The 12,630-nt window shown below is 43.6% G+C and overlaps 1 protein-coding gene across 2 annotated transcripts; it reads right to left on the reverse strand.

The window, feature by feature from the left end:
- Positions 1–1,313: 1,313 nt before the first annotated feature.
- Positions 1,314–6,495, reverse strand: SAP30 (Sin3A associated protein 30). 2 transcript variants are annotated; one of them, XM_084758988.1, is made up of 4 exons: positions 5,855–6,492; positions 4,079–4,204; positions 3,416–3,514; positions 1,314–1,643 (listed from the first exon to the last, which is right to left on the reverse strand). In XM_084758988.1, exons 1-4 carry the CDS (start codon positions 6,167–6,169, stop codon positions 1,521–1,523), a joined length of 663 nt encoding a protein of 220 aa, XP_084615114.1. In that variant the 5' UTR covers positions 6,170–6,492; the 3' UTR covers positions 1,314–1,520. The 2 variants fall into 2 exon arrangements, with proteins under 2 accessions (XP_084615114.1, XP_084615115.1); XM_084758989.1 differs by lacking the exon at positions 4,079–4,204 and having other exon boundaries at positions 5,855–6,495.
- Between the last annotated feature and the right edge of the window lie 6,135 nt (positions 6,496–12,630).

Raw genomic sequence — 12,630 nt, forward strand, 5'->3', positions numbered from 1 at the left:
GTTCATCTTCCTACAACACAGGACAGCCTCCCACAGCCAAGACACTGCAGGTCCAGACATGAACCTTGAAGAACTCGGAGCTATAGTAGTAGTCTTGCCCATGTCCAGCCTAAAGTTTACAAGCATCCTTGGAACATTTTCCTGGAGCTGTTTTTGTTTTTGATGTGATAAGCTACAAATCTGATCTGTGATGTTAAGCATTTAGCCAAACAATAAAATTTCAAGAGAAATAGAGGAATAGGCGTTAAAAATGATGAAACACTGAGCCAGGTGCCTTTAATCCCAACACCTGGGGAAGCAGAGGCAGGCGGATCTCTGTGAGCCCGAGGCCAGCCTGGTCTACCAACAAGTCCAGGACAGCCAAGGCGACACAGAGAAACCCTGTCTCAAAAACCAAAACCAAAACCAAAAGAACTGACAGAGAATGAAACGTAAAAATAAATAAAGTAATACCAACCTTTAAACAAAAACCTCAATACAAATCTAGACTTTTCCAACCTCAGACAAAGGTTTGGTTCTGTTTTGATGAGACAAGGTTTGCAATATATATAGCCAGGTTGGCCCCAAACTTGAGATCCTCCTGCCTTGGCATCCAGAGTCCTGGGATTATAACCATTATAACATACCGGTTTTATTAACACCTGTTTGAATTTGCAAGGCAAACAGCACAGAGTGTGAGTTTTCTGTGTTTTTTATGTCATATCAGTTTGAAGAAGTCACCAGCTCCATTTCCTATTCCCACTATAAGCACTGTGCTTACCTTTGCTGGAATGTTGAGGTGTCTTTGGAGAGAGAAAGGCACAGAAACCACTTGTTTTTCTTCCTATGTCTTCAAGGAACAATAACAACAATGCATAAAGGGAAACTTAAAAGTGATTGAAAACCAGTGGACACCAAACTTTCAAATTTGCTAACATACATTGTAAAGCTAGCCAGGTGGTGGTGGCACACACCTTTAATCCCAGCACTCGCGAGGCAGAGACAGGTGGATCTCTAAGTTTGAGGGCAGTCTGGTCAACAGAGTGAGTTCCAGGATGGTCAGGGCTACACAGAGAAACCCTGTCTCAAAAAAAGAACATAAAAAAACCAAAACTCAAAAACAGAAGAAAAGAATAGAATTCTTAAATTGCAAATCAAATTGGCCTAGGGAATGCAAATGGGTTATAGCTTTTATTTCTCCTTTACTTTTATTTACTTAGAATTCTTAAGAAACACCTACAAAATAAGAATCTATACCTGAAATCTTAATACTGGTCCCTGAAAAATTAAAACAAAAGACTCTGTTTCTCAAAATAAATACACTGCAGCAGGTATAATAGTAATCAACCTTTATTTAAAATATTTTTAATCTAGGAAGCCCGGGTTATATGAGTTTCCAGCTAATTATGAGAATCAAAAACAAACAAAAAACCAAAGAAAAATCCTCTGTAGAAAAAATACACACGACCGTTTGTACACATGAAGAACAGCAAACATTCTTTACAGCAGACACCCACGCACGGGTGTGAGTGGCATCCCTCCTAGTGAACGCCACTGTCAACCTTGAGATCTGGTTTGTTCTTGTCATTCTTCACTGAGTAGATGAAATAGGTTAAAGTGTCTTTTTCGTTCACTGGAATAGACCGAAAGTGGCAACCAACTATCTACAAAGAAAAACAATCAAATTAAGTGTTGGATATAACAGACACTGTGAGCTAAGTCAAAGGCACTGTTTTGTCAAACTGTTATATGACCACAAGAGATACTGTTCAAAATCAAGCTGTTTTAACAGAATGTGAACAAGCCCCAAAGCACATAAAAACAAGATAGGATAAACAAAAGGGAGTCTGACTTCCAAAGGCCCTTTCGTCTGTTCTGTCCATATGCTCTGATTCTAAGGATTTTACCAGCGTTGGTCCACTTAATTAATATGTACTGGTTATAAGTATTTTTCCCTTTAAACTTTACAACTTCGGTTTAGAAAGTGCATGTTCTTAAACATTAAGTATTGAGGAAATAAAACAGACGAGCTGCTGTAAATCACATGAGGGAGAGTTTAGACTGCATTCACAGGAAAAGATTAAGAGAAACAAGGCAGTCCCTGGCAACAGGCTATGATACCATAAATATCTTTGGTGCAATTGATAGGTTGCACCTTCATAGGTTTCTCACAAGTTCTTCTGAGTTAAGTTTAAGAATTAAAAATTAAAGGAGCTAGAGGGATGTTGAAAAGGACCGTTCTCCTGTCTGCCTGCCTCTTCACTGCGCAGATCTAACTTGTACACCACGACCACCAGCAGACAGATAAGAAACTGGACTGCCCCTGTGCGTGCCCAGATTCTAGAAGAATCTAGAAGACTGCCTGTTTGTCTAGAACAGAAAATAACTCTGAACTAACACAACTGTTTTTAGGAGAGCAGATTTTAAAAGTTTGAGATTTGAGTTGTATGTTTAAATATAACTATGCATCAGTTCTTGGCTCCTGTTGGTCACAAAACAGGGATAACCACATTCAATTAGTGTCTAGTACAGTTGGGGGGGGGGCATATGTGTCCTTATATTTATGTACTGTGCAGCTGAACAAGGACTAGATCTTTTAAATAAAATTTAAAGAAAAAAGTATATTTTTGTTGCCTGGACAAGAAATATAGGAGAAAATTTGGCTCATAAGCATACTGAATTTTAATAATGTCTTTTTAAAATATGCACATTAGAAGTGTAGGCTAACTACTAAAGTCAAGCTGAAGAATATGAGAAAACGCTAATGTGAACACACACACATACACACAAACTGCCAGCTTCCAAAACACACTGCAGGCACTGACGTCCTCCACAGACCAAACTTTAAGTTAAAGCCTAGATAAAAATGTTTCCTTCCTCTCTTTCTCTTTCTCTTTCTCTCTCTCTCTCTCTCTCTCTTTCTTTCTCTTTCTCTCTCTCTCAAGAAAGCATTCTCTACTTAAAAACAACTACTAACAAAGATGACCTGAAAGTAAAATTCAAAAGTCATGAAAATCCTGTCTCAGGACACATCTGTAGACCTATTCCATAGAAACATCAAAACCTAAATTCTAATAAATACTTGAAAGCTGATTTATTTGCTATGCCTAGTCAGGTGTTCAGTAAACATTCACTGAATAATTAGAAATATAAAAGATTTCTAGAACGATGATAAAAATTTTCACTGAATTCCTACTCAGAAAATGACTATTAAAAGATGCTGTATACAAGCCAGTGAGTTCTCACTAAAGTGATTTCCTCCACGGCAGACAGATGTTTCTCAACAACTGTATTCTTCCACAGTAGACCTATTAACTTTGACTTTCCTACATGTAACATGCTATTATGTATAGTACATTAATTTGTTTCATCATCATTTAATGACCCCTTGTTGGTGTGAACAGGTGTGTTTAAACAGTATAAAGCACATATATACCTCCACAAGTTGTGCTTTGTTAAGACCTGGTCTGGTTGGAAGCTTGAAGTGTCTTTTGTATCTTCTAAGTGTATTTACTTGTAACTGGTACAAATCAACCTAGAAAAAGGTTAAGATAAGAATTAGTTCACTCTGCTGCAAAGATGTCACTGATCTGTATGGCAAAGGTGCTTTCACTTCAGCACAGTGACAACTTCATTCACACAATCAGACCTGTAATTTATTGAACAGTTCTATCTTTGGAGCATATTATAAACTTTTGGAGAAAAAAAAAAAGAAGTTATATGTCAAAGACCATAAGAACTGTCACCTGAGAGCTGGGCGCAGTGGTACATGCCTGTAATCCCAGCACTCTAGGAGGCAGAGGCAGGTGGGTTTCTGTGAGTTCCAGGCCAGCCTGGTCTACAAAGCGAGTCCAAGACAGCCAAGGCTACCCAGAGAAACCCTGTCTCAAACAAAACAAAACAAAACAAACAAGCAAACAAATAACAAAAAAGAATTGTCACCTCAGACTTAATTAGTATAAATACATCTTTTAATTTAAAGAAATTTAATTGCTCATGTGCTTTAAACACTGAAAAGGTAGCTCAGGTATTTAAGAAAGGCTTTGGAATGACCAGGGTGCTGGTACCCTACAGGTAACACAGAGAACCTTGCATCTACCTCTGGCGTGTCGACGTCCTGCACAGGTGAATCGCCTCCGTCATCATCACTTCCCTTCCTCTTTCTTCTGTTCCGAACACTCTGGATTAAGTTTTTATGATAATCACAAATGTAAAGATGCCTTGCCTGAAACAGAAAAGGTCCCACAGACTGAATAAAGAAAAGGGCACATGTGTGTGTGTGTGTGTGTGTGTGTGTGTGTGTGTGAGAGAGAGAGAGAGAGAGAGAGAGAGAGAGAGAGAGAGAGAGAGAGAGAAATGCAGAGGCCCAGGTGGATAACTACAGTCCCACAGGCCATTATGAAGATAATGCGATGGTCTCTCCCAGTTTTACAACGCGGTAACACTAGCAGTCTGGCAATACTGCCGGGGAGGAGGGGCAGAGGAAGAGGTGGGTGCGTGGTACCACTGGAGAAGACAGGAAGGCAGAGGAAGAGAAATTCCAGTCCTCTGGGTTTTGCCACTAAATTGCATCTAGGGTGACCTAAATAAGTTAGCTCTTGGGAGAAGTGCCATTGCCCACAATTTTGTACTTGCTAGTATTTTCTCGTTTGAGAGCAGCAAATTATATTAATGTTAGTTCTATGCCTCCTAATCTTTCTAATTAGATAGTTAAATTCTACACAGATACAAAAGTATGCTTTTTTTTTTTTACAAATGAGCTATCGAATTCATAGTCCATCTATGTTTAAGTTTCCAGCAGTGAAGTTCCTTTTTAAGAATTAAATGAATGCATCTGTCTGGATTATGCTTTCAATTAAAGCAAACTGAAAGTATTCATGTTCACTTGCAACGTGTCTCATGAACCCTACTGAGAAACTGCTTAAACAGAATCACAAATAAAGTCTTCAAAAATTTAATTACACAGGCATTTGAGTTTCATAGGGAGGGATAGGAAATACTGAGCTGACTGACAGTCTTCCCTTCCCCCCTCCCCCCACCTTTTAAAGCTACCATTAAAGGCCAAATGAACAGTCTTTTAAATTGACTTTTAAGCTAAGGGCAAGTTAAAAATATACAGGATGTGTGGAGGTTCTGAGTCTTGTTTTTCATCTGTCTGAGCTCTGGAAAGTAGCAATGGATCTCTCTGAAACCTCATAGCTGGCCAAAAGAGCAGACGTGCATAAAGACAGAAAAAGAAATCCCGATGGCTGCCGAGCGGGCTGTAAAACCGCAGAGGCTTATTTATTTGCAGCCTCGGTTCGGAGCAGCTGCCCGAAAAGCTGACACCACAACCATCTCCATGCAAGGCAACTAACTGGTGAGCTTGGCTTGCCTTTCAAGTGTTCAAGAGAAAGAGAACACCGAACAGAGAGGGGTTAAAAACAAGATTTCCCTTCCCTGCGTTGAGAGGTCCTGCCAGACTCTACTTTCCCTAGAGGAGTAGAGCTACTCCCTGGGGCCAGAAGCTGGCTGTGGCCGCAAAACAAAGGCGCCTCCATTCCAGAAGGGACTGCCGGACTGCAAGAAAACTACTCTGGGCCTTCGGTGCCGCGATCCCCTTTGTTTCTTTTCCAGATCTCAGCAAAGGAGGAAGAGGGAAGACTGGCGTGGGAGAGACGCGAGGCAGCGAGAGTCGGAGTGAGGGGCAGAGAGGAACCGCACCACAAGGCGAACGCGCGCTAGGAGAGGCGGCGCGAGTTGCAAGCTACTTTGTTTCAATGTGAGAACCACTAAATCCCATCAGCAGCCCAGTTTCGGGGACTCGTGAACCCCGCCAACGACCAGGCGGGGCAAGCAGGGTTGGGCAGGGCAGGGTGGTCCCGGGGCCACTTACACTCTTATCCAGCTCGATCTTCACCTTCTTCTGAGAGATGCTCTTCTGGATCCTCTTGCTGAAGCTGGCGTTGCCCGCCGCGCGCCCGCACCGCTCGCCGTCCTCCCGCAAACAACAGAGTTGCCCGGGGCCCGGACCCGCCGCTCCAGGTGGCCCAGCAGCCGACACCGCTCCGGCACCCGGTACCTCTGCCCCACCGCTGGCCGCGTTCCCGTTGCCGGCCGAGGCGGCGGCAGCTGCAGCAGCGACCACCGCGGCCACCGCTGCGGCCGCGTCCCCGCCTCGGCTCATCTCCTCCGGAGTGAAGCCGTTCATGTCTGCCAGCTCGGGGGCGCCGGAGCCGCTACTGAGCCCCGCTCGCACAGCCGCTCCGCCTCCTTCTCCGGGGCGGCCGTTCACTCCGCACCCCAAGTCCGGCGGCGACACGGTCCGAAGCCCAGAGTCCCGGGCTTGCTGGTCTGTCGGCGCTGGAATAGTGGCTATTTCCTGTGACTGTGATCAGGAGTGGAGAAGCACCTAGAAAGAGGACCCCACTCACTGTCACATGGAGACTTCAGCAGTTGGACCGCAGCACCTCCACCTCCTTCCAGCCCCAGGACCTGCGCGGGCCAGGCGCTCCTCCTCCGGCCCCGCCCCTCCACTGCCGCACGGCCCCACGGGAATAGTAGTTCTCGGTCGCGGAGACAACTTGCACTCCGTTCTGATTGCGTGCCAGACCAGCCGGACAAACTACTCGTCCCAGCATGCATCGCGCAGAGAGCAGCCGGTGGCTTCCTCCCCCTCCCACTCCCCACCCCCAATTCCAAGCACTGGACAAATGCGAGTGTGAGGTCAGCCTTTACTGTGTTTTCTTGCCTCTTCTCCTGCGAGCAAGGGCTGTTTTTAGCTCCTGTTATTTCGCAAAATTAGTGTTCAGTCGGCCAGCAGACTCCTGGGAAAGAACATAAAGTGTGTGTGTGTGTGTGTGTGTGTGTGTGTGTGTGTGTGTGTGTGTGTGTGTGTGTTGCGGGGGAGGGTGTTTGCTAGGGGATTAAGTGAGAAAAAGTTTACGGGCTGTTTCGTATTTATGGAAAGAAACAAAACAAAAACCTTGGGCGACCTGGCACTTTAGGAGCTGAGTCCTGCATCTCCAACTCCACGCCCAAGCGAGACTTCTAGAGCATGGCAGGTCCCGGGCACACCCGTGTGCCAACCGGTTGACAGTCACCGGGCTGTTTTTCCTCTTTACCGCACCTTGGGTTATCTTTACGAACGGATCTGAGAGGGGAGGGGCTTAAGATCATTTAAAGGAACCCTGCTGGTACCAGGCCGGCTGGACTGCTCCCCCAAAACTTCGCAGCGCTGGCTGTAGGGAACGAGGAGAGACCTCGTTTCTTGAATCATACACATGCGTACGTGGGTGCGTGGATGTGTCGCGGGTGGGTGGGTGTGTGCGCGCGCGCATGGGTACGTGTTTGTGCTCGCGTAAGCGTGTATTCCTGCCTGAGCCTGTGGTGGGCGGGGTGGAAGGATGGGCATAGCCATGCCAGCCCGGTACCTCTGCTAAGTATTGGACAATTTAGTAATCCCACTGATTAAACAAAAATAATGTATTTCAGGTAGAGGAGTTTTTGAAAGAAAGCTCTTTTAGATTTAGGCAATATAACTGCAGATTTCCAAAAAAAACCCTAGAAACTCAAAGCTATCCCCGTTGTCTGTGTATTTCAATTCTCAGATATAGCAATGAAAATAATCAACAATGATAATAATCGATACATTTTATTATTAAAGGTCCTAATTTTTATCCTAATAATTTATATTTATCCTGTATTTATATGTATTCTATATTTACATTTGTCCTAATAATTTATCCTAATAATTATTGTACTTCTTAAATTATATCTCTAACCAATTATTAGAAATTCTAGACTCTCATGCCTTCCCATCTCATTTTTTTCATTTCTGTGACTCCAATTCAATACATTAGGCCTTCTACTGTATCCTTTGTGTTTCCCACTCTATCTTCAATGGTTTTGTTTTGTTTTGATCTTCCTTTGGACCCTTTTAGCCTGATCTTAGTCACACATTCTTTGTTTCGGAGTGCCAAATCTGCTCTAAAATTCACCCCATCATTTTTATGTTTTATTATACTTTGTGGTCTTATAATTCCTGTGTGTTCTTTTTTTTTTTTCAAATCTTAAATGTTTTAATTTTCCAATTCTCTGAGAAAATTTAGAAGTTGGACATTTTCTTCAATAACCCTAGCAAGGACAATGATGTTTAGGCTATGTTTATTAAGTATGATTCATTCGTTTATTGTTAGGCGATTCTGATTCACCCCTAACTCTTCTTCAGTCCCTTATCTTTGATTGCCTTTCTTTTCTTTCTTTTTTGAAAAAAAAAAAAAGTATAAAATACAAAGGAGCTTCATCTTCTTGCTGATGATAACACTTCTTAACTAATTAATACCTGAGGGATTTTTAGCTAAGTAGATAATATTCTTGTTCATATTCCTATTTTGAGGCTATGGTTCTTGCCCTGTAATGGGTTACTTACTTACTTACTTTATTTATTTATTTATTTATTTAGCCATTTATTTATTTTCTTAATTTAGTGCCAAGAATTGAACCCACAGCTTTGTGTATGCTAGGTGAATGCCCTACAGCTGCCCAAGAGAGACTTTCTACAGTTACTACCCTTAATGCAGGAGGATGTCTAATCCTCTAAGAGTCTAACAAATGCTCAGCTTTTCCTCTTTCCAAGTCCTTCAGTGTCAAAGAGTTAGGTTTGTCAGCCTGACACGGGCCTAAAAGTACCTGGAAAGAAGGAATCTAATTGAGGACTCTCCTTCATCAGATTGATCTAGACGCATTTATTTCAATAGGGCCTTTTCTTGGTTGTTGATTGATATGGGAGGGGCCAGCCCACTCTAGGTGATACTATCCATGTGCAAGTGGGCTGCATAAGAAAGGTTACTGGGGCTGGAGAGATGGCTCAGAGGTTAAGAGCACTGACTGCTCTTCCAAAGGTCCTGAGTTTAACTCCCAGCAACCGCATGGTGGCTCACAACCATCTATAATGAGATCTGGTGCCCTCTTCTGACCTGCAGACAGAACACTGTATACATAATTAATAAATAAAATTTTAAAAGAAAGAAAGAAAGAAAGAAAGGTGAAGGAAGCCAGGTGCTGGTGGCGCACGCCTTTAGTCCCAGCACTTGGGAGGCAGAGGTGGGCTTATCGCTGTGAGTTCGAGGCAAGCCTGGTCTACAAAGCAAGTCCAGGACAGCCATTGCTACACAGAGAAACCCTGTCTCAAAAACCAAACAAACAAACAAACAAAAATGAAAGAAAGAAAGAAAGAAAGAAAGAAAGAAAGAAAGAAAAAGAAAGAAAGAGAAAGAAAGAAAGAAAGAAAGAAAGAAAGAAAGAAAGAAAGAAAAAGGCTGTTGGGGGAAGTAAGCCAATAAATAGTGCTTCTCTGTGATCTCTTCTTCGGTCCCTGCCTTGGCTTCCCTTGATGCTAGGCTGTAACTTGCAAGCCAGATAGACCTGTTCTTTCCCCAAGTCGCTCCATGTTTATCACAACAGAAAGGTAACTGCTGTCGCTGGCTGAACCACTGCTGCGGATACTAAAGCAGCCTCTGCGTTTTGACACGACCTGTGGCTTAACATCTTGTTCAGCTTGTATCTGTGGCTTCTACCACGATTTTGTTCTCACCAATATGTAGTCACTTAAATGCTGGAATTTGCTCTGGGTGTTAAAAGTATTCGTGGCTAACTATCACGATAAAACAGTATTAATTCAAACACAAAATTTAACGTAACGTAAAATCCCCAGGGCCCCAAATTAAATATACAAATCTAAAGATTCGATGCCAGGGTACACATGTGAGTGAAAACACACCAGTATTTGTCTTTGTGGCTCTGGGTTACTTCACTCAGAGTATAATATTTTCTAGCTCCCTCCATCTACATGCAAATTACATGACTTCATTTTTCTTTACAGATGAATAAAATTCCATTGTATGAAGGCACCACATTTTCATTGTCTATCATCAGCTGATGAACTGTTTCCATATCCCAGCAGCTAAATGACCATGGGTGAACGTGTGGTCTCTATAGCAGGAAGTAGGTGCCCAGGGAGGGATACACCTGGGTCGTCGGGTACATCTATTTCTAGTGGTTTGGGGAGCGGGGGTTCTGATTTCCATAGCGGCTGCACCAGTTTACACCCTCACCATCAGTGCAGGAAGGTCCTCCTTCCCACACTCTTTCCAGAACTTGCCTTTTGTTTTCTTCATCTCGAGCCATTCTGACTGGGCTAAGAGGAAACCTCAAGGCTTTCATTTGCGTTTCTAGGGCTAAGGATGACGGCCACTTTTTAAAGTATTTCTTAGCCATTTGCATTTCCTTTTTCTAGAACGCCGTTCATTTTTATATCTCCCCACCTTTTTTTTTTTTAAATTGGTTGTCAGGGAGACTGCGTGGGACTGATCTAGGTCCTCTGTACAGCTGTGACAGCTGTGCAGCAGGAGCAGGGGCTGTCTCTGACTGTTGCTTGCCGTTGGGAGCTCTGACTGTCTACACTTAATAGGAGAGGATGTCTTACTAGGCTTACTGCAGTTTGATATTCTGGGACTGACTGATATCCATAGGAGTTCTCCCTTTTTCTGAAGAGAAAGTTCAGAAAGAGAAAGGAGGAGTGGATGGGGAGGAGGGAGTGGGAGAAGAGGAGAGAGGAAACACTGCCATCAGGATGCAAAATAATACATAGATAAATAAAAATGGGTTGTTTGTTTTATTGTTTAGTTTTTTTTTTTAGTTCCTTGAATATTTTGAACATGAATCCTCTGTCATATGTGTACCTGGCAAAAATGTAAAAAAAAAAAAAATTTCTCCCATTTGGTAGGCTGCCTCTTCAGCCAATTAACAGTTTTCTTTGTAGTACAAAAGGTTTTTAATTTCATGAAGTTCCACTTCTTGATTGTCAGTCCTACTTACTGAGTGACCAGAGTCTGCAGAAAATAAGTGTCGGAGCTCAGCCGCAAATGGGGTGTCTGTATCACTCACAGATCAGACACACACACACACACACACACACACACACACACACACACACGGAAGGAGGGAGAGAGGGAGGAGAAGGGGGAGAGAGAAAGCAGCAGGAGGACTCAGGGATCATCTTAAGTGAGGGGGTAAAAGATTATAAAAGCCAGCTGGGCTAGGTGGTTCACGCCTGTACTCCCAGCACCTGGGAAGCAGAGGCAGGCGGATCTCTCTGAGTTCCAGGCCAACCTGGTCCACAGAATGAGTCCAGGACAGCTGAAGCTACACAGAGAACCCCCCCAAAAAAGATGGCAAAAAGACAGGGTAGGGAGTCTCCTGTGTGTGTTACGACCACTGCAGTCAGAGCTCACAGCACCTGCAGGTGCTTGAGCCCGAGCAGCAGCTGATGAAGCCAGACAACGTTCTAGCACGGGAGAAGAAGGGATTCACAAGCTGCCTTCATGCCTAACCGAGGAGCTGTGGACAGCTAAAGGCTTCTGAGGAAGAGAGAGTACCTTACTTTAAGGATACAGACTCAGCTAGGTCAACCCTGCTGTGGTGCATGCCCCCACCCACCCAGCCACCCAGCAGTAGCTATGGGCAGCATAAGTTGCACTCAAAGGGTTACAAGAAGGAAGGAAAGAAAGAAAGAAAGAAAGAAAGAAAGAAAGAAAGAAAGAAAGAAAGAAAGAAAGAAAGAAAAGGACATGAAGTCAGGCATGGGGCTTCGGAAGTGCAGACAGATCTGAGAGAAGTTAAGTGGGGAAGTGTGGGTTGCCTGTGCTCAAAACACATCGTACAAAATTCTCTAATAAAAGCTGTATATGCAGTTTTTATTTATTTTGAGACACGGTCTCACTATAGAAATCTTATCTGTCCTGGAATTCATCATATGGAACAGGATAGCCTTGAACCCATGAGATCTGCTTGCCTCTTTGCCTCCCAAGTGCTGGGATTAAAGACATGTACCACTATGCCAGTTATAATTTAAAAAAAAAAAAATCCAAGGACCAGGGCTCAAGAGATGGCTCAGCAGTTAAGAGCAGTAGAGGTCCTGGGTTCCATTCCCAGCATCCACACAATTGCTCACAACCATCTGTAACTCCAGTTTCAAGGTATCCAGCGCCCTCTTCTGGTCTCCCTCAGGCATTGCATAAACAAGGTGCCCAGATGTACAAATACAATCAAAATACCCATACAAATAAAATAAAAATGAAGGGGAAAGAAAATCTAAAGAATTCTTGGAATATCCCAGGTATCAGTTATTTTCCTCACTGCTGTAACAAAAATACCTGGCCAAAGCCAATGAAGAAAGATGTGGAGGTTTGAATGAAAGTGGCCCCCACAGGGTCATCTCTTTGCAGGCTTAGTCCCCAGTTGATAAACTATCTGGACAGAATTTAAAAGGTGTGGCCTTGTTGGAGGAGGTGTGTCACTAGGAGTGAGTTTGGAGGTTTCTGAAGCCCATGCCAGGCCCAGTGTCTCTCTCTGCCTGCTGCCCTGTGGTACAGGTTGTAAAGCTCTCCAGCACCGTGTCTGCCTGCATGCTGCCATGCTTGTTACCATGGAGATAATGGTCAAACACTCGGAAACTATAAGGCAGCCCCTATTACGGGCTTTCTTTTATAAGAGCTGCCTTGGTCATGTCTCTTCGCAGCAATAGAACAGTAATGGAGACAGAAGCAAAGGTTAATTTGGACTTCCTGGTAGAGAGGAAATCATGAGGGTAGGGAAAGCCTGGCAGTACGT

This window comes from Acomys minous, assembly GCF_964271855.1.
Source record: "Acomys minous genome assembly, chromosome: 15".
Classification (NCBI taxonomy): domain Eukaryota; kingdom Metazoa; phylum Chordata; class Mammalia; order Rodentia; family Muridae; genus Acomys; species Acomys minous.

Coding starts and splice junctions, on each gene's coding strand:
- SAP30 (XM_084758988.1), bottom strand. CDS start 6,169: ATGAACGGCTTCACTCCGGAGGAGATGAGCCGAGGCGGGGACGCGGCC. Junction 3,515..4,078: donor AGGACGTCGACACGCCAGAG/GTAGATGCAAGG, acceptor ACCTTTTTCTAG/GTTGATTTGTACCAGTTACA. Junction 1,644..3,415: donor ACAAAGCACAACTTGTGGAG/GTATATATGTGC, acceptor TTTTCTTTGTAG/ATAGTTGGTTGCCACTTTCG.